The sequence below is a fragment of the Beta vulgaris genome, chromosome 2 (assembly GCF_026745355.1).
Source record: "Beta vulgaris subsp. vulgaris cultivar EL10 chromosome 2, EL10.2, whole genome shotgun sequence".
NCBI lineage: Eukaryota > Viridiplantae > Streptophyta > Magnoliopsida > Caryophyllales > Amaranthaceae > Beta > Beta vulgaris.
In genome coordinates, this window is record NC_079203.1 from 7,236,715 (window position 1) to 7,258,813 (window position 22,099).

General features: G+C 38.2%; 1 protein-coding gene, 1 non-coding gene and 1 pseudogene across 2 annotated transcripts; 1 reads left to right on the plus strand and 2 right to left on the minus strand.

The window, feature by feature from the left end:
• Positions 1-8,093: 8,093 nt before the first annotated feature.
• Positions 8,094-11,621, minus strand: LOC104887506 (F-box protein SKIP5). The gene is made up of 5 exons (XM_010672154.4): positions 11,185-11,621; positions 10,247-10,391; positions 10,094-10,172; positions 9,289-9,347; positions 8,094-8,637 (listed from the first exon to the last, which is right to left on the minus strand). The coding sequence occupies exons 1-5, from the start codon at positions 11,381-11,383 to the stop codon at positions 8,283-8,285; spliced, it is 837 nt and encodes a 278-aa protein (XP_010670456.1). The 5' UTR covers positions 11,384-11,621; the 3' UTR covers positions 8,094-8,282.
• Positions 11,622-12,886: 1,265 nt separating this feature from the next.
• Positions 12,887-13,042, minus strand: LOC125495293 (5.8S ribosomal RNA). The gene has a single exon (XR_007271933.1). It is a non-coding gene; the product is annotated as a 5.8S ribosomal RNA (ribosomal RNA).
• Positions 13,043-14,187: 1,145 nt separating this feature from the next.
• LOC130590431 (PWWP domain-containing protein 1-like) lies at positions 14,188-16,024 on the plus strand (annotated as a pseudogene).
• Positions 16,025-22,099: the final 6,075 nt, after the last annotated feature.

Here is a 22,099-nt window from a genome sequence, read left to right on the forward strand (position 1 = left end):
TGACTAGTGAGTGATATGTGATCCTTCCTTCTTCTAAATCATGACACCATAGGTTGGGAGTTTGGGACTTGGGTCATCATATATGGATGATGGATCTAATTATTTGCTCATATATAAAGGAGTTTTGTTCTGAATTGGTGATTTGATTTTTCGCTCGTATTTTATTAAAATTGTCGGATTTTTTATTCATATTATATATCTTTTTTTCTTTGTTTATTTTTTCTCAAAAACTTGAAAATTAGAATACTTTTTTAGCATTGAACCATCTAATTGGATAAGAAAAGAGGGAGGAGGAGGAAGAGTTGTGGTGGTGGTGCTATTGCCACCAGACGTGGTGGTGATGGTGCCGCCAAAGGAGGAAGGAGAAGAAAAGAGTAAAAAAGAGGGAGGAGGAGGAAGACGAGAAGGGAAAATAAAGAAAGAAAGATAGTATAAAAAAGTATGCGCGATTTCAATAAAATACCAACGACAAATAGTATTACATTTAATTGTGATATGCACGTATGGCATGTTCTCTTCGGCATAAAATAGCTGAATCGAACTGAATTGAACTGAACTGAATTTGATTGAACTGAACATAAATGAATAGTGATATGTGAGAGTAAAAGTATTGTCCAGAGCTGAATTGGACTGAATTGAATTGAACTAAACTGAACTAAATTGAACTGAATTGAACTGAACTAAACCCAAAATAAGCTGGGGAGAACAAGCCCATAATATCAGTATGTATAGTACTAGTGTTTTATGTCATTTTGGCAAAACTTTAAGAGTATTTTGGAAATTGTATGTAAAGATATATGAGTGTGTTCGAAAATTTCACTCTTTTTCGAGTTCCCAACTTTCAATCTAGGAAGATACTTGTTTTAAAAATTTGTTTATCCTATGCAATAACGTATAGGATAAGAAACAATTATTAATCGAGAAAGAGGGAGAGTTTATAAGAAAAAAAAAATGTTAAAACTAATTAATGTAAAAAACATTATAAGCCTCACTCACATTTCTCGTTCAATAGTAAATATTTCTTATCCTATACCTTGTCATGTGGCATAGAATAGACAAATCCTAGTGTTTAATACTTGTCTTCGAGTTTGAAAACTACTAGTTCCTTCTACACTGAGATACATATAGACTAACTCATTTCACAATCACTGTCACATATGATCTTCACTCTCATAAGTCATAACCCTATCGTCCCTTTCTATTAACTGCCAACTACGTTCTTTACTAGCCTATCATCAGTGACAACACTAGCGCTATTGTTGATTCTTATCTCATCTAGGATACCACAACTTTAACCGAAGACATGTAGTTATGAACATAAATTAATGTAATATACAAATATATTTTAACACATTGTGAAAAACTTACTTAAAGAGCACAGGTTCCATGGTCACGATTAAACAAGATGGATTAGACTTGTAATAAGTCCAAAATACAAGTATAAATGTGATCATGTACCTCTTTTTTAAGAGCCTCTCTCTCTAGAATTCTAGAGCCTTAAATTCTAAACAAAACTTTGTAAACCATATTAGTTAAGAACTTCAAACTCCCCTCTGCTCTCAGCTCATTGCTCAATAAATCTTCACAAAGTTAAACATATTGATCCTTAAGATCCTTAAAAAGCTTTTTTGGGAATTTCTGCTCGCTAGGAAAATTTAGGACAGATGGAGCCAAGAAGAGGAAGGCGGGAAACTGTGTGAGTCAAAAACGAAAGGCCTACTGTAGCGCGGTCAGTCAACCTGAAGCTAAAAAAGTTAATCGTCAACAATGCAGCATAGGTGCCTCAGTCAAGATGAATTCAGCCTCAACAGGTAAGCATTTACTTCCTGTGGTGAATAGCCTGGAGTTGAATGAAGGAATTAATGAGAAGACTTTTTTTAAATTGGGCCGAAACCAACTAGGAGGGAACAGTGATGTTATTACTGAAGGTTTGAGAATTGATTGGCTTTCGAGCAGACCTCTAACCACCCTCCTTGAAACGAATTTACTGCAAAATAAATCCCCCAACCAGATTTTATGTGAAACTACTGCCTTGAGTAATGAATATCTTCTTAATAAATCTCAGTTCTTGAGTAGTGCACTGTGCATTTGGAATAGTGCAATAAAAATTACTCAGAAAATGGCGGCGATACATATTTATTCCTCTTCAACTCTGCAAATTCCTTTTAAACTCCCATATTCCCCGGGTCAGAAGAGAGACTATAGTTGCTTTGACAGCTCTATTTATACCCCTCCTTTTCTTCTAGCCTTGACCCATCCTTTTCCCTCTTTTAAAAATCTCTTCTGTCCTTTTCCAAAAACAATTCTTGTTGCTTCAAAATGGTAAGTTCAGAAGCTGAGCTGGATAACCAAGTGGTTGAGAATATTGGGCTGGGCTTAGTCGATTCCTCTAGGCTTTATCGCCCAACAAACCCTCTAAACGACCCATTCATTCCTGTAGGAGAAATATTTCCTGTCAATATGGCAATTGTCTCACTTCGAGACCTAATGGAAAGCCCCCAATATCCAAGCCCAAAAACTTCTGATTCGGAACCTCATGAAGAGTCCAGCGACTCTTCTCAATCCTTCTCCTTTTCAACTCCTATGGCTAGCCCAGCCCCACCTGCTTACTTGTCCAAAGCATTTCTGCTATCAGGAAAAGGAAGAGAGGAAAAGTTGAAAGAAACATGGAATCCGGTGACTCCAGCTGAAAGCCAAGAAAGAAAGGAAGGAATGAACCATACTGACTCTCCTAAGTCGGATTCGCCAAGATGGATTGAAGGAAAGCAATTTGACAAGGCATCCTCGTCGAGATCTGCTATCTTGGTAGATGGGCTAAATGAGGGGTTACATGTGAATGAAACGGGGAAGGAAGACCATCTAAAAAATGAAGTTGCACCACTGGAAACTCACCAAAAGCCTCTCAAAATTCTCGACAGTAGCAAGGATGGTCAAAAATCTGTTTCGATGAGTGTGGTAAAGGGAGCAAGAGTGAAAAATGATACAAGTGAGAAAGGAAAAGCAGTAGTTGGGGTAGAGGATCCTTTTTTCTCAGCTGATTCTGACCTCAGCCCAAGTGAAGAAGACTTGATGGATTTAGACTACATGCAACGGGTAACTGAAGCTAAGGGCAATGGAAGCGGGCCAAGTAGAATAAGTTCTAGGAGCCCAAGGAAGGGTAAGTCGCAGAAGACAATTGCGAAAGAGAGAGCTAGGAGGACTAAAGAGCTAGCAAAGAAGAAGCTAGGATGGGTGGGTTGTTTCTGGGACAAGCTGAAAATCTCAGAAGAGAAGAAGAAAGCACACGTGGTTCCTCAAGTTGGGGACAAGCTGATTACAATCGAAGAAGAATCGGAAGAGTGGGTTCCCTTGAAAAAGAGGCGTAAGTTCCAGAAGTGCTTCAAGGGAAAATACACATGCAAATATGGGCTAAGTGGAAGTGATGATATCACTACCACTTCTGAGGAGTCGAGCAATGGTAAGGGTGAGGTGGCTGGCCCAATGCAGCCCCCACGGGGATTATGAGAGCTGGCGCATGGAATTGCCGGGGCCTTAAAGCTGCTGACTCCCCGACAATTCCGTTCCTTCGATGGCTAGTCAGTAGTAAAGCTTTAAATTTTCTTTTTCTCTCTGAAACTAAAAGTAAAGTAGAAGACTTGGGTAGTACGTTAAGTAGCTTAGGGTTTAATAGTTGGGCAGGGCATGATGCAAAAGACCTCTCAGGGGGGCTAATTTTGTGCTGGGATGATTCTATTGTAGTATCTATCATGTTTGTATCTCCTAACTATGTATGTTGTGAAGTAACAGATGAATGTAATGTTGTTTTCTATGTTGTGTGTGTGTATGGTGAGCCAGTTCTAGAAAAAAGGGCTGAAGTATGGAATACTATCAGGCCTTCATCTGGTCACACCCAGGTAAACTCCTCCTATTGGGGGATTTTAACCAAGTGGAAACAAACGAACAAAAACTGGGAGGGAACATGCTCATTAAAGGGGCGAATTCCTTCCTAGAATGGAAGCAGGACTGTAATCTCATTGATATTCCCTTTCATGGTGTACAATACACTTGGACAAATAATCGACAAGATGATGCAGCGATTTTTGAGAGATTGGACCGAGCATATTGTAATGATAACTGGAGATGTGAATTCCCAGAAGCTCTGATAATAAATTATCCGATTTTTATCTCCGACCATGGACCAATAATTGTTGAATGCCACCCTACATCAAAGAAGAAAAATCGGCCATACAAGATTGAAGCATGGTGCCTTGAGTATGAAATAATAGATAAAATTGTCCTAAATGCTTGGCAATCTGAAATTCAAGGATCTGCTTTGTTCAAGATTCAAAGAAAGTTGCAGTCGATAGCAAAAGAATGCAAGCATTGGTGCCTTGATTTTAAAAAGGAACAAGGAATTCAGTGGGATGACTTTAATCAGGAGCTTGTAAAGGCGCAAACTGAACTCTCAGGGAGAGAGAAGAGAAGTAATGAAAGGGCAAGAAGAAAGGAACTCAAAGTGGCCACGGACGTAAGATTAATGTTCTGGAAGCAAAGAGCTCGAAGCAAATGGGACCATCTAGGGGATCAACCTTCTAAGTACTTCTACAAAAGTATGAAGATGAGGAAGGGAGGTAACGAAATTAGAGCAATTAAGGACTCCATGGGGAACTGGACAGCAGATGTGGATAAAATTAAGGAGGAGTTCTCTTCTTACTTTCAGAACTTGTTCAACCCGGTTGAGACAATGGTGGATAGCGCGGTCAGAAATGAATGGATGGTTGAGATGCCTCGTCTGTCGAGGGAACAATGTGCTCACCTGGAGGCTCCCTTCTCATCAGAAGAAATCAAGAGTGCAGCTTTTAGTATGGAGCCTCTTAAGTCCCCTGGGCCAGATGGTTTCCCTCCGATCTTCTATCAAAAGAAGTGGGAGACTATTGGTGAGGGAGTGTGTCAAGCAACAAAAAACTTCCTTGAAGGAGGCTTTATGCTAAGAGAAACAAATAGGACCTTTATTGCGCTAATACCAAAAGTAAGTAGGCCGGAAACAGTGGGACAGTTTAGGCCTATCAGTCTGTGTAATACATCATATAAGGTGATTGCTAAGTGTATGGTAAAAAGGATTCAGCCACTGCTGAACTCCTTAATAGGGCAATTCCAAAATGCTTTTGTCCCAGGAAGATCAATAACTGATAACTGCATCATAGCGCATGAAATGCTACACAAGGTGAAGAAAGCTAAGAAAAATGAAAAATTCAGCTTGGTGCTCAATCTGGACCTCAACAAGGCATATGATAGGGTTCGTTGGGATTTCGTGAGGGAAGTGCTCACTACAATAGGATTCCCAGACAATTGGATACACCTCATAATGGAATGCATCTCTTCTGTTACATATTCAGTCTTAGTTAATGGTGAGCCTACAAAAAGTTTCCGTCCAAAAGCTGGGCTACGGCAAGGGGACCCTCTGTCTCCTTATATTTTCATACTGTGCATGGAAGTTCTGTCGCGACGAATAATCCAGCAGCAGAAGTTGGGACTTATAAAGGGGCTTAAAGTTCATAGGAAAGCGCCGGAGGTGTCGCACTTACTATTTGCAGATGATGCCTTGTTCTTCTTAAAAGGCACACTGGAGAATGCTTGGAGTATCCACAAAAATCTTGAGGCTTTTTGCTCCATGTCGGGTGAGATGGTTAACAACCAAAAATCATATGCAGTGTTTAGCAAGAATACACCCAAGAAATTTATAAGGCTGCTAAGTAAAGGGATGAAAGTCGGAAGCAAGGAAAAATTGGGCAAATACCTAGGGTGCCCTATGGATGTGACGGGGCACTCCTCACAAGTGTTTCAAGACCTGACGCAAAAAATCTCAAAAACAATAACGTCTTGGAACTTTTCCTCCCTAAATCAAGCAGGTAAGTTGTTATTAATAAATAGTATTCTTATGGCTTATGCTTCTCACATCATGGCTATTTTCTTGTTCCCCAAGAAAGTGCTTGTTGCCTCCACCTCAATCCTTCTGAAATTCTGGTGGAATTCGAGTAAAGATAAAAAACCTATTTACTGGAGGAAACGCAGCCTACTCGAGAAACATAAGTGTGAAGGGGGTATAGGGATGAGGAACCTGCTGGCGGTAAACAAAGCAACTCTGTTTAGGCAAGCGTGGCGCATGCAGTGTTATCCACACCTGCTAGCCAGCCAAATCTTTAGAGCGAAATACTCAGATTCATGGTTCACAAAAAGTTTGAGGGGAAACATTCCAGGTGCGTGCTCATGGGGAAGTAGAAGTATTATGAAGAGTGTCCAGGCCATGGCTCCTGGGGTAGGACGCCTGATTGGGAATGGGAAGGATACTAAAATTCAAGGGCCCAAATGGGTTGAAGGGCAACAGGTAACTTGTGTAGATCAAATGGCGGACTTGCATGGTACACAACCGGAGTGGGTGAGTGATCTAATAAGTGAAAATGCTTGGAAGGAAGAAATGTTGGATAGATGGTTTGGAAGAGAGGAAGCCATAAACATAAGAGCCATACATATCCCTTTGGTGGAATGTAAAGATGAGTATGTCTGGATAGACTCGCAATCTGGTCAATACTCTCAAAAATCTGGTTACTGGTCCGTAATGAGAAACTCTTGGAGTAAACCTAACTCCGTTACCTTCTGGAAGAAATTCTGGAAACTAAAACTCTGGCCAAAATGGAAGTTATTCTATTGGAAGCTAGTTAATGGTGCTCTTGCCACCAGAGTAAACCTTAGGAAGAAGAAAATCCTAAGTGAGGCTCCCTGTGCATTATGTGGGCAGGAGGAAGAGTCGGATACTCATCTATTTAGAGATTGTGAAATCACAAAAAGAATCTGGGCAACTTCAAATCTTGGTATCATAAACTTGGACAACTGCAAGATATCAATATCAAGATGGGTAAGAAATTGGATTTGGTATTTCATGATGAATGACACAGCAGAAAGTGAAGGAAGCTTTGAGTTTGTGGCGATTCTATGGAGTATTTGGATCTTTAGAAATCAATGCATCTTCAAGCCAACAAATATAATTTGCCCAAAGGTAGTGTTTGATATAATTCGAGACTGGAAGAGTAGAAGAGAACTGAGCCAAAGACCAAAGGAACAAAAGGAAGATCAGAACTGGTTCCCTAAAGATCAAAGGATGCATAAGCAAGTGAACTGGAACCTTAATTGGGACAGTGTCGAGGCTAGGTTTCTACTAATTGTAGATGGTGCATGGAAAGAAAATGGAAAGGGACAGTGTGGAGCAAGTACTGCAGCTTATGGATGGGTTCTGCTGGAGAGGATGAAGGAAATAGATAGAGGAGGACGTTGCATTCATGCAAAAACTGCAAATCAGGCGGAAGCCTTGGCAGTCCTTTACAGCCTGCGGGATATAATGGATAGAGAGCCAAGGGAGCTAGAAGTATGGACAGACTCTAGGACTCTTGTAGATGGTTTGAGGGAAGGAAGTAAGACTGCATACCCAATCAGGAATATTGTACGTGACATTAAAGAACTAGGTAGTAGAATTAGCAGTATTAAGGTAATAAAAGTGGAAAGAACAAAAGTAGTAGAAGCCCATAATATTGCCACACAGCTGAGGAAAGGGGGCACTAGGATGTAATTTTCTTCTTTTATCTATTTTGTTGCCAAAAAAAAAAAAAAAAAAGTCCAAAATACCACTCCTTTCAAGCAAAAAATCGTATTTGACCTTTCAAGAAATCCGATCCAAACAATTTTGTCAAACTCGGGATCTTGGGAAATGTAGCCATCATGATCATGAGTCACATTGTTGACGCTCTTTTATTATCCCTCCGTCCCAAAATATAGTTTTCATTTTTCTTTTTTCACAGTAATTTATGCAAGTAGAATATAAGAGAAATAATAAAGATTTTTTGTTTATTTAAATAAATGTTGTATGGGAAAAGATGATTTTAGGAGAGAGAGTGGAGAATAATTGGTGAAAGAACATTAATTGTAACATTTTGGTTGAATAAATAAAGAAAAAAACAAATTTCAAGAAGCAAATAAATGATGGAACACGGTTTTTCTAGACAAATTATGGAAAAATGTGGAACTAAATATGGAAATAGGAACTATATTTTGACACACCCAAAATGGAAATGGGAACTATATTTTGGGACGGATGGAGTATTACAAAGAAACTTTATAAGCCAACTACTAATATACATGTAGCATACAAGAGAAGGGAGGAAAAATAGCGTAAAGGAAAAGAATTACAAGCTTAAATTAATTTAAGTTCTTTTAAGTTACAACAGGAGCACAGGACGAAGCTGAGTGAACCATCACTGATGCTCGACGTCAAACCAGAAAAGCACAGAAGAACGACCATAAATAACTCGTACACGCTGCAACACAAGGGTGCCACTGGTCGACACCGCCTTGGCCCCACCTTCAATCCGAGTGTGAGAAACAGTAACACCATCTCCAAGAGTTGTCGAAGACAGGGATGATGGCAACTTCTTAGGCCCAACGGACGTGCTTACTATGGGGCACGAAAGATAATCCAGAGGATCTGTTTCGCATTGGAGGATACAACTGTCAATAATCAGCCTTCCACTCCTATGAAGCAAGCAGCAACCAAGCTCTGCCTTCACTGTCAAATTCGCAATTTTGCTGGTGGAAAAGTACTCCAGTGCACTGCCCAACAAAAATAAAACAAGCATTTGCCCGAGACTGTCATTTGCGTCTAAAAAGAATATAAGGTCACTGCCCAGGAGCCCAACCAACCCAAGCATTATTTAAGGAAAACTTGTGCTCTGTTTGGTTGTACAGAGAACATTATCAGTGAAAATTGGAAAATGATTTTCCATGAAAAAACATAATCATAAGTTAGCATTCGTTTATTCAACTCCTAGCAGACAAGTCAGAAAGAAAGGAAAGAATGAACTGGAAGGGAGAGGATGGATGGGAGAAAGGAAAGAGGAAGGTAAGGACGGAGAAAGATGCCGCATTCCGGAATAAATGTTCCCACTCTCAGAAGAATTATTGTCCACCCTCTACAAACAAACAAAGAAAAATGGGACACAACTTAACCTGGAATATGTTTTCCCCCCAACCACATATTCTCTTAGAGATCTGCGAAATAATCTCTAACACATGGAGGTTTGACAGGCACCATTGAGTGGAATAAAAAAACCATCAAACTGATAAACGGTTCCAACCCTCAAGATTTGAGTAGCAATGCTTGTACTTGGGGATGTTCAAGATTAGCAGTGGATCATCAATTTAAAAAAGGCCCATTCAGTAAGGCCCAGTAGTAGAAGGCACAGCAGAGAATTTTGTGCGAACCTGTCAGAGCCCCGGGAACAAAGAAGAGTAGTTTCTTCAGGAAGCTCGCCTGCACCAATCTAAACCAAGAGTAAAGATTATAAGGCAACAGTACCGAGCGTGAAAAATGTCATAGCAAGGACACACATGCTCTATTTCTTATATAGAGAAAAGCATCTTAAAAAGTATGCATACTCTAGTTGCTAAATTGCTTCAAAGCAAATGGATGAACAAAGTGACCAAAACAGCCACCTCGAAAAAAAAGGAGGCCAAAACAATAAAAGATTAACCAATGTAATGGACCATCATTATCTACTTCTGAATCTAAGTCCTGCACAAGGACCCTCTTATGCTGTGTAGCCAAGTTGTGCACACACAAGTAAACATTTTCCTCTGTAGAAAATCCCAGGTGTTCCCTTTCCTTTCGTTGACACATACAACCAAAGGTGATATTGACACATTAAATCTATACAAAAAAGTAGGATATGGGCACCAAAGACAAGGGATTGCAACAAACTGAATTTTGCATGTACACTATCACTGACAAGAAACAGCCAACCACAATATGCACATATAGTTAAGTGACCATGCATAGATAAATGCATGGACATAACCTATTCTTCTCCTATATTAAAAGTTAAGTGTCACGCATTAAACAAGAGCTACTAATGAATGCAAACTTGAGCATTTTCAGAAGATACTTGAGGAGGGGGGGGGGGGGACGATTGCATGAACTGAATGGTCTCTCTTAGTGGGCAGGATAACAGAACTGAGTATGTAATCTAAGTAAGGCATGTAAGATACTACAATTGAGAAGAAAGAATACCAGGCAGAGGGGCTTCTTGATCTGAATATTAGATGTAATATGAACACCTCCAGCTGCAATCAGGATTGTATCACCAGGCCTGAAAGACAATATGCCTGTAAGCTCGATTCACCCTTTTTAAGACCATGAGACAGTAACCAAAGCAATACTCACTGTGCAGCGGAGACAGCAGCATCAATACTGGAGAATACACCCGGTTCCGACAAATCCTTGATAGTTCGGTCAACTCGCAACCATAAGCGAGGGTGACATGCCAAGAATCGCCATCTGTGGCAAACGAGGGCGGTGTTATAACGATCTGCAAACTCAAAAGCAATATGTGACAAAAGCTGATACACCAGTACACCACAATAACATGTTGAAACAAGCTAATAAATCAAGTCCTTAATCCATCAAGATACAACCTTTTTCACCTTAACAATATATTACCAACAACTCTATTAGTTCTTTTTTTTAACAAGAAGGAAAAACTCTATTAGTTAGCTAACAAGGAGATAGAAAAGTGTAAGTTCAACACATAGTTAAGTTACGAATCTAACTCCACGTCCATTTAGCTAACTACAACGTAGCCAAATAGCCGTACTAATCAACAAGAATCAGCTACATGAACTCCTACCACAGTCTAATCATAAATATATACTTCTATGTCCAAATTACAGTCAAATTTCAGCTCAAGCAATATCCAAAAGTCATCAATTACTCCATTAAGACAAACAAATCATAAATTCCTTCCTTTAGAAAACCAAGAAGATGCCTTTTTTTTCTAGAGCATAATTACACACTTTCTAATGTCAAAAATTAATCCTTTCACAATTAGACAAGCCCAAAACCCAGGAAACCCACTCACAGAAAACTTAAGACTTTCAACCTCAATTACCCTCAATTTTTTTTAAAAAAAATCACAATTAAACCCTCAAAACAAGCAAATCCCCCAAAATTCGACGTGGGTCTACCTCTAATCAAAATAAAATGCACCAAAATCACATCTTGAAGATAAGCAAACACCAATTGAACAATCAATTAGGGTTTTGAACCCAAAAATGATAATATTGCATATTGGAAATTTTCAATTTAGGGGAAAAGCAACAAACCAGGAATAGGAGAGAGAAAACTGAAAATGTGCATGAGACAACCATCATCCAAAGTATTGATTAAGGAATCTGGGGTAGTAGATAAATGCTTCGAAAATTTTCTCCATTTATTTTTACCCTTCTGTTTTTCCTCCTTTTTGGGAGACACCATAATCTCAGATGCAGGGTTTGTTTGCTCCTGCTCTGCAATGGATGCCATAGAATTCAACTATCATGAAATTTTGTGGGTTTTTTGTTTACTGAAATTTTGGGTTTTGAAGAACTTTTAAGGATGAAGAGAAAAGGAGAGAGGCAGATTTTTGTGCACCGCAAACCGATATCATCGAACACAAGCTCCGTGTCCACTTTTTGCCCGCCTGGACTTCTCGAGCTCCCGCAATCGAGTCGAGTACTCGAGTGGGTTGGTTTTGTGGAAAATTATTACTTTCCTCCTGTCCTCCACTTCATTTTAAACGCAACAATTAAAGTGACACGGCCTCTTAAAAAAAAAAAAATTAAAGAGACATGGATTTTTTATAACAATTTTTTAAAGGGTGAAACTTCGGAGGGAACCAGCTACTAGACGGTTCGATTAGTCTTCCCCCCTATACCCAAGTCAGACGAACGATTTGCACGTCAGTATTGCTTCGGGCCTCCACCAGAGTTTCCTCTGGCTTCGCCCCGCTCAGGCATAGTTCACCATCTTTCAGGTCACGACAGGTATGCTCACACTCGAAGCCTTCTCAAAAGATCAAGGTCGGTCGGCGGTGCACCCGCTAGGGGATCCCGCCAATTAGCTTCCTTGCGTCGTACGGGTTTACTCCCCCGTTGACTCGCAGACATGTCAGACTCCTTGGTCCGTGTTTCAAAACGGGCCGAATGGGGGGGCCGCAGGCCGACGCCTGGAGCGCGCAGGTGCCGAAGCACGTCGTGACGGCGCGCACTGCCTACCACGAGACGCTCCCGGAAATCGGGGTTTAGCCGCCCTCCCAATCCGCGTCGGTCCGCACCCCGAGCCGATCGGCGGACCAGCTTTTGGCCGTTCCACATCCGACTGGGGCACATCGCCGGCCCCCATCCGCTTCCCTCCTGGCAATTTCAAGCACTCTTTGACTCTGTTTTCAAAGTCCTTTTCATCTTTCCCTCGCGGTATCATTTTGCTATCGGTCGCTCGCCCGTATTTAGCCTTGGACGGAATTTACCCCCCGCTTGGGGCTTCATTCCCAAACAACCCGACTCGGCGACAACGCCTCGTGGTGCGACAGGGTCCGAGCACGACGATGCTCTCACCTTCTCTAGCGTCCCATTCCAGGGGACGTGGCCCCGATCCACCGCAGAGGACGCTTCTCTAGACTACAATTCGGACGGCGAGGCTGCCCGATTCTAAAGCTGCGTTGTTCCCGGTTCGCTCGCCGTTACTAGGGGAATCCTTGTAAGTTTCTTTTCCTCCGCTTATTGATATGCTTAAACTCAGCGGGTTGCCTTGCCTAACCTGGGGTCGCAAAGGTTTGTCGCTGCAGGGGGGAACATGTTAGGGTCCTGCGAGTCCGCGGCCTACGTGCTGAGCGATGCGGATGCATACTAGGCAACGCCTTGTCTTCCACCAAATGCCGCTGCAGCTTGTAGCCAGGGGCTCCTTTTTTAGGCCATCCATTCCCGGTGAAGCATGGGAGGCCATTTTCCTCCCCATCCCGCACGATGTGGGGTAGGGAGACGCGATGCGTGATGCCTAGGCAGACGTGCCCTCGGCCTAAAGGCTTCTGACGCAACTTGCGTTCAAAGACTCGATGGTTCACGGGATTCTGCAATTCACACTAAGTATCGCATTTCGTTACGTTCTACATCGATGCGAGAGCCGAGATATCCGTTGTCGAGCGCCGTGGTTTGTTTTTTCACCGGGGAGCACACCAAGTAGGAGTGCCCCGCGACATGGGGGAGGGGCTGGCACAACCTAAAGCATCATGCCAATACCCCTGTCCCACAGAGGTAGAACATGTTCGATGGTTGCTCTGCTTTGCAGATTCGACAATGATCCTTCCGCAAGTTCACCTACGAAAACCTTGTTACGACTATATCTATATCTATACTAAGTATTTAAAAACAAAGTCCTTAACAATATATTGCCATGTGTCATAAATAAATGAAATTATATATTGACATGTGCCAATCCAAACAAAGTTTTCTCATTTATTTTTATTTTTCTAAATTATTAAATATATCTTCAATTATATTTCATTTTCTCTAAATCAACCTTTCATCTTTTCTCATCTTTTCCACTCCTTTCTTTTCTGCTGTATCTTTCCTTTCTACATATCTATCTAATCATCTTTTACCTAATCCATTTTTCATCATCTGCACTTTTATTTTTCTTGATTTCATATGTAATAATTTTTCTAGCAAGAAAATATTAGATCTAATAATTTATTATACCTAAATAGTACTCATTAAAATCATTATGAAAAATTAGCCCTTATTGTTATATAAGTAAAGCTCATGCATAGCATGGACCTCAAAACTAGTTACTCTTACAAAAAAGATGTTGAAGTATTGGTTTGGCATGTTCAATGTATGAACTACTTCGTCCATAACAAATGAGAAAAAATATCTGCGACAAATGAATATTTTATACTTCTTAAATAATTCCTACTTGTTTTTTTTCTTGGTTGCTACGAAGGAAGTAAAGTTAGTGTGACACTCGAACGCAGTTGTCTTGTGGAGCTTTATGGTATTATCGAACATGCTAATGATTATTTGACCGAATTGCATTGTACCTTACAGTGATATATCTGCAGATAGATTAGTATTAAGTGTGCGACTTATTCCACATAGACACCTATATCTTTCAATATACCTTGTGGAAGAGTTTGGAGGGTTGTGTAGGACATCCTTTAATATAATTATTGTGGTAATTTTAATCTACTACTCTTTAGGAACCTTAGTGAGTTGAACATATATATCATCGTGTAGCTGATGTTCAGTTCTGTATTGTTGTTTTGTCCAGCTCCTTTAAGTGGCCCATTAGTCATGGCAGAGACTCTTGGTGGTCGAAAGAGCTCCACTAAAGCTACAACAACCAAGGACCAGTCCAACAAGGACATTTACCTTTTTAAGCATAGAGATGAAACCAATGACATAAAGGCAACAAAGACCATCCTAGGTCATGCAGGCTCCTCTTTGTCTTATGCATATGAAGATGGAGCATCTGATACAGTTGCAGATTCCTATGTGTTCCAGAAAAGGGATTCGGCTATCTCTAATGATGTGCCAGGTGAAATTCCAACTAGAGATCAGGTGGCAACTGCTCATGCTGGGACCACAAAAGGTTCTCCAACTGCAGGCAGGGATGATATTATTTTGTATATATTTTGCCTGATAGGAATGAGATGTTACTGGAGCTGTAAATCTAAACATTTGATATTCTATTCTGTAGGTCTTGGTGTAACAGTGCTTTCTGCATCACAAGCATTGAAGCCTGATGCTGTGGTGACAGCTAATTTAGGAAATGTGCTTGATAAGATTGACCGGAATATTAACAACCTTACTTCTGCTGATGCAGTCCGTTCTGGCACGAGGGATGGCATGATGAAGAAAAAGAAAAAAGCCGCTAAAAGCCCTGCAGGGAAACTGAGCTTTGATGACAATTCCGACCGTCCAGAGAAGAAGGTTAAGAAGCCAAAGAAAATAGTTGGTCAAAGGAGCATAGAACATGTAGAATGAGATTCAGCTGTGTCTGGAGGGGCCGTTAAGGCTGCAGGAATGCCTTTTGAGGTCAATTGCCTCTTCTAGAAAGGATTCTCAAGTAAAGTAGTGGAAGAAGGATAATGAAGCAACCAATTCAGTAGTATGGGTGTCATCAGAAGCAGTAAGAGGCAATGATGTTCAGCTGCCACAAATGCTTGCTGACTTGCGAGGTCTTGCATTGAACCTTGTTCATGGTATGGAAAGGAAGGGACCTGCAATTACAAGGCAATTTTTTTTTAAAAATTTCGTTCCTCTGGTTACCTGAAGAGTTCCAGTGCTTCTACTTCTGTTGAATTTGAACCCTGCGAGCAACAAGCCGTCAGATCCACCTCTGCTTCTGAACCTGGTGATAAACCTTCTATTGAGAGTAGTAAGCCTGTATCTTCTTTGAAACTGCAAAAGAAGCTATCAGCGAGGCCTGAAGATTCTATAAAAGGGCAAAAACAGATCCTTTCTGAACGTCAGGGAGAATTGGCTGTGGAAAGGGCCAAGAACATAACTGAAGTAAAATCCTTAAGTGCTGACAAGCGTGGCCTACAAAAAAAAACCCCCAAATGTGGCAGCGGACAGAGGGAAAAACTAAGGTGGATGCAGCTCAAAGCTCACAAACAAAACTCTTTAAGTTAGAGCAACGTGAGAAGAAAGCAGACCGTCCACTTAAGGTTGAGGATCCCACATATCTCATTATCAAGTATCAATCTGGCTCCTCACCGCCGTCTCCTGTAGAGCTGAATGCAAGATTTGCTCGATTTGGCCCACTAGACATATCTCTCAGTCGGGTCTTCTACAAAGCAAACACCTGTAGGGTGGCATTCCTCTATAAAGAAGATGCAAACGTTGCTTGTTGCTTTGCTATGGGAAGCAAATCTGTCCTTTCAAACGTGAAGCTCAGCAGCCAAGCAGTGCCAAGATAGAAGACTTGGAGACTAAATCTGCAGCCAGCCGGGATTCACCAGTGGGAGAGTCAAGACCTCTGGTTCCCACCGCAACCCCACATCAGCTTAAATCCTGTTTAAAGAAGACCTCTGGAGGTGATGAGACTGGTGGGCCCATAAACCTGATTATTGAATTAGATTCTCTTGATGGCCTTCATACAGATGCAATTGTCATTGTCATTTAATCATCAAAATATCTACTAACATTTTCCCCACTTTCTTTCCATATTTCAATTTTAGCATTTGTCCTTTAAAATAATCCTCCAAATCTAGAAATTATAATAATTGGTTTAACTTGTTAAATGATGTATTTAGGTCTTGGTTAAAACATTGAGTAAGGTTTATTTCATATGAAAAAAACTTATCAAAATAGAGTGTAACATCTAATTTAGAATATCCTTTTTCAGAAATTGTAACACAAAATAAAAGAAGTAATTCTTATTGTGATTTCTATATGTTTATATTCAATTTGATAATTATTTTTATAATTTGTATTTGTTTATTTTGGTTCTGAAGGGAGAGAGGCCGAGATACCTTCTTCTCTGGAAAGTACTGAAAAGACGGTTGAACAAGATGGTGATTTATCTAAGGAGCATCATCCTGATTCCTGTACTAAAGGCGTGTCCCAACGAATGGAAATTCATGTCAATAAGGTGACTAATGCATTGCTTCCTTTCTTCATTTTGTTTGTGTGTTTGGGACAAATGAGTATGCTCATATAGCTTGTATGATTGTATCAGCATTTTAGTAACTTATATGTTGGTCAGTTGGTCAATGTTGATTGAGGGCAGCCTATATGCTGATGACTTTGCTTTCTGGTTAGTTGAAGATCTTATACAATATCTACAACTAAATTGTATCTAAAATTCAAATCATTAAAGATTCCTATTTTGGTCCATGGTCAACAACCAGGCTAGTTGATCTTTTGGGAACACTTGAAAGTCTAAACAAGGCTGAAAGATGGATAAAGGATGTTACTGCAGAGGCATGGTTTGTGTAAATGTCACTAATTATTTTGTGTGATTTTGTTCGTTGCTTTTATAATTATATACAAAGTATTTTTCTAATCCCCTGTCACCCCTTGGATCCGTCTCGTTTCTTTTACTAAACTCTCTATAATTTAACTTTACCATAATGAGAAATGTTAATGGTCTTGACTCTTTGAGTGTACATTGTAAGTGTGAAAGTCCTAATGATGAAATATTAATAAAATAACAAGGAAAGTATTGTTTTAAGGGAAAAGTAACCAACGCCATAATTAGTTGTTAAAGAACAGTTCATGACAATGAACCTTTGCTGACTTGCCCTAGGTAAGGGAATGGGGACTAGTTGGCTCGAAGATTTGCTTGAGAAGATTTAATACAATAATAGTGGAGTTGATTAATGAGTTATTCTTATATAGGTGGTCATAGTTGTATATGCAAACAATTGTTAATTTTTAATCTGCTGGCGACAGATTTTCTATTATGTTTTTTCACCCTTATTCAATGTACATTAAAGAGAAAATTACTTGTTCAATATAATTTAGGAATGCAAACAAAATTTAAGAGTGCAAATAATAAAAATATAAAACAAAATTTCTATTTTTAAACATAATTGATTGATTGATAGGAATAATCATGTTTTTTAAAAATTTTTTTATTATTATTTTATGTTTATTGTCACTTATTTCCCAGTTCTATTATAAATTATGTTTCAAGAGTGCATGATAGGCTGACTATATATATTAACTATTTGATCATATTATCAATGCTTAATTTGGTGATGGTACCAGTTTGTGCTAAAGTTGTCTGTATGTCATAGGTTGGTGGTATGATAAAGTGTACAAGTGATTCGTATGATTTCATAAATCAAGTGTTTAATATTGATAGAGGAGGTGAATTCTTAGATGCACTTGTTGTTGTGATAGATGGTCTTCGAAAGATGGTTAATTACTGCAACAGGGATGAGTTTAACTGTTTTTACTGATCCAAGGTAAGTTTAGACTTTTCTCAAAAGCCCTAATTTTAACAATTGAAATTGGATACTTAATCCCGTTTTAATGGACATTAGATATTGAATTGAATATGTGTTTTGTTGTTGTTGGTGTAGTGGGTTAGTCGATTACGATGTACCTACTGGACTTTGTGGCAGTTGTTATATTAATGAGGTTCATACAAATGAAGTTGGCATTAGTATTCATGGGTATTTTTGTGCTGCTATTATATCTTAACGAAAGATCACGGAAGCCCGTCTTGAGGAGTTATATTTGGGTGAAATTAAAGGGGTTTCACCCCTCCTCGTATTGCAATATTTGGCATTGGTTGTCGGTCGTGTTTTTGTATGGTACGTTTTTATGTGATTGACGGTTTTCGAGCAGCAATTAACAAGAGTAGATATTATTTCAATGTCTTTAGCTCTTCATGTGCTAGAGGGTTATAATAGAGATGCTCTTGAGTTGAAGTTAGGATTATACAAGATGAAACTTTGGATGCTTTCGCAAGCGATATTTTGACAATATTTCCAGTAGGCAATGACGGTCGGCGATTAGGATATGTTGCAATAAGCTCCCCGTGGTGTCTAAGCGTTGTTTCATGTACATCTAAAAGAGTTTTTAAAACTTTGAGTGGAATAGAAGATAACATGTTTTCATCGCTTTTAGGATTTTCGAAGAATAATGCTTCCTTCAACGGATTGGTTTAGACTAAGGTAATTTTAACCCCATTCTTGTCCCCCACTCACGTGTGTTATAAAATTTTCCATTCTATTTCTTTGTAAAATAAATTTCTGATGCTGGCTATGTAAACTTCCTTAAAGAAACATGGGGAGATTCGTGGCAGATCATCCATGATGTACCTATGTGATGCTGATGGTGTGTTGTAATCAAAGAGATAGAAATGATTCGTGATTCTCCAAGTACTACACCACTAGTCTACTTCACCAAGGAGCAAAGCACTACAATCTCTGAATACCTTGATATGGTTAATTGTCACGGAGCGTACTTATCATATATAGCAAGTTTACATATGCTTCTGTATAATTTAGATATATTATAAGTTGTCTCTGAATTATCTTTTCTATTGCTCAGGCATCTAGATGTTTATATTCATTCTTCGTCCAGGGTGGAAATAGTTTATTCACCTTTGGTATCTGAATTTTTTGGTCGAGGACCATGCAATTTTTATGGTGATTTTATGAAGGTAACTTTGACAATTTATTTGTTTTTATAAATACATAAACGCCTATGCCCTAATTAGGTCCAAGTTTATTGAATGTTTGATTTTCGGTCCAGACCGAAAAATAAATAGTTGTTTGGTCCGTATTTTTTGAAATGTTGATTTTCATTCCGGATAACGAATAATTTTTGTTTTTTGTCTTTTACATAACTTCTATAGAAAATTTAATTTTATAATATTTTTATGTAATTTTTATGGATATTATATCAAAAAATTTATTTTCATATTATTAATAGTTATATTATATATATATATATATATATATATATCTATTATATAAGGGAATAGGAGCTATATTGTCCTCTTTTGAACTGACTCTATTGCCCCCTTCCCTTTGTAAATTACAAAAGCAATCTCAAAATCAAAATCGGGACTCAAAGGAAACTACCGAAATTTAATTTACAACACTCACTCGCAAGTCACTCACAAATCACTTAAAAGAAGAAACTTTACAAATCACTCATACGATTGAGAAAATCACATTATAAAAATCACGCAAATCACTCAAATAATCAGGGACCTTTATTAAAACTTAAAATTAACATACAAACTAAACCTAATAACCTAGAACGTCAATACATACAAAAACATTTACAAAAATTTACGTACAAATCACTGTTCTCAAGAACGATTCACAATTGCATACTCACAAAAGTTACCTATAAACACAAATCTGAGAAAGACATAAGATTTTGACGATGATATCACACATTCATCCATCGGCAATTTCCGAACTTCCAAAAAGTTGCATAATTCTTTTAACTTCCAAAATTATTCCACATTAATTGAAAAAAACAATAGAAAATTAGTCGACTGTAATGTAAATAAAAAATTGGAGATGAGAATGAGTTTAAAAGGCTTTTACATAATCAGACTTATATTTAATTCATTTTCATATAAAACAAATTTAGTTTTTCTATAAAAAATGCCAATTTTGAAATTTTAGCCCAAAACTTTTGCAAAAAATCCATATTCAAAAATAAATTTTGAAAAACAAAACAATATCAAACTTTTTGCGAACAACTTTTGCAAAAATTCATTTTCAGAAAAAAAAAATTACATTAATTTGCGAAAAGTTACGATTTTTGTTTTTCTAAAAAAATTCCAATATCAAATTGTGTACGAAAAATTTAAAATTTCATTTAAAATATAATTGAAGCTCAAAGTGTTAAACAAGGAAAAAAAATTGAAATTAGTTTATACCTTCCGTTACAATTTTGGGATCATGGAGAAATTACTGAAATCTATGATTTAAGAAATTACCTTTCTTTTTTAGAAAATCGACCAAATTAGATCTACTGCTGCTTAAGACTTGAAATGCCTGATTTTTTAAAATGTTGTTCTTTGATGTTGATTTGAATATCTACTGTTGCATGTATATCTTTGATGTTGTTTGCAAATTAAACACAGTTGAAATTTATATAAGGAGTATCTTAAAGGAGAAAAGGAGATTAGTGTTAAAATTTAGAAAAGGAGATTAGGTTTTTTACATCTTTTGGTTTTATGGGTAAAAGTTGATTTGAAAATTGAAACTTAATGTTGAAGATGAAAGGTGAAATGGGAGTAAATGTCTATTGCAGATGAAGATCAGAAGGGAAAAAAATGGAAGAGTGTGGAGAGAGAGAAAGTCACGCATGAATTATGATATTAGGTGGGTGGGTGGCTAATACTTTAGTTTTCCTTACCAAAAAGTTATCACCTTTGAACAAGTAAGCTTGATTAGACAAGTATGAAGCGAATGCAGCTCTACAGTCACTAGCAAACTTGGTGTTCCACAAGCAAGGAAATTCGTATGTTATGAGACCAGTGCTTATGAGAGTTTTAGCGGTGTAGTTTAGAAGGGATATTAAAATAACATAGTGGTGGATCAATGTTAACAAGGTAGAACTAATAAAATAATGGTGGGTCATGATTAGGGATGGAAATGGATCGGATTCGGGGCAGGTGGAACATCACCCGCATCCATCCATCCGTCATCCATCGGGTGAAACGGGTGGGTCGGGTGCTAAACGGGTGATGATGTTTAGTATATTTTTAAAAGAAATTAGTGACATAATATAAAATAATTATATCAAAAACATAAAATATAAGTAATTTACATGTAAAATTTAATAATTGGGTAATGAGTTGGATGTTAAACGGGTGATGGATCGGGTGACGGATGAAAAAATTCTCACCCACCACCCACTTTCCATCCATTTAAATTCGGATTTTTCATCCATTTAAAATACCGGGTTAAGCGGGTGATAGATCACCCATCACCCATTTCCATCCTTAGTCATGGTAAAAGATAGTGGTGTATGTGTAGTGAACTCAAAACTTAGAAGTTAGACAAGGAAAAAAATTATTTACTTTTTTTATAGTGTTTCCTATATATAATGATAATGAAACTTTTACATATATTTGGACCTATTTCTTTCTATTATATAATAGCGATTAATTATCAAGGTAAAAAGATTTATGTAAAAATATCATTCAAGAATTAAAGTACAACATATTTAAACTATAACATTTTGGTAGAACTATTAAAATTATACTTATTTATTAAATTTTTATGTAAAATTATATTTATTTATTAAAGTGTTTTTAAATACTATTTGTAAGTATTTCAAAGAATCTTATTCACAAAATGGAGGTGAACTTAAGATATTAACATTCATTTTCGATTTGTTTACTACTCCCTCCGTTTCCTAAAGATCTTCCCACTTACTGTTCCTACAGATACCAAGGAAAATCAAGTTGTGTGGGGCATGGTGTGAGTAAAGTAGGAGAGAGAAAGGGGTTAAGATAAATAAACAAATAAAAGGGGTTAAAGTAGGAGAGAGAAATGGAGTAAAATTGAAGTAATAATGTAATGGTGGACCATATGATAGTGACATGAGAGGGTAAATAGGGAAATTTGTTTTGCCAAATAAGGAATAAAGCAAAAGAGGAAAGATCTTTTGGAAACACCCTTAAACGGAAAGAGGGAAGATCTTTAGGAAACGGAGGGAGTACTTGGTAATAGTTATACATAAAAATATCATCGCACGCATCGCGTACATA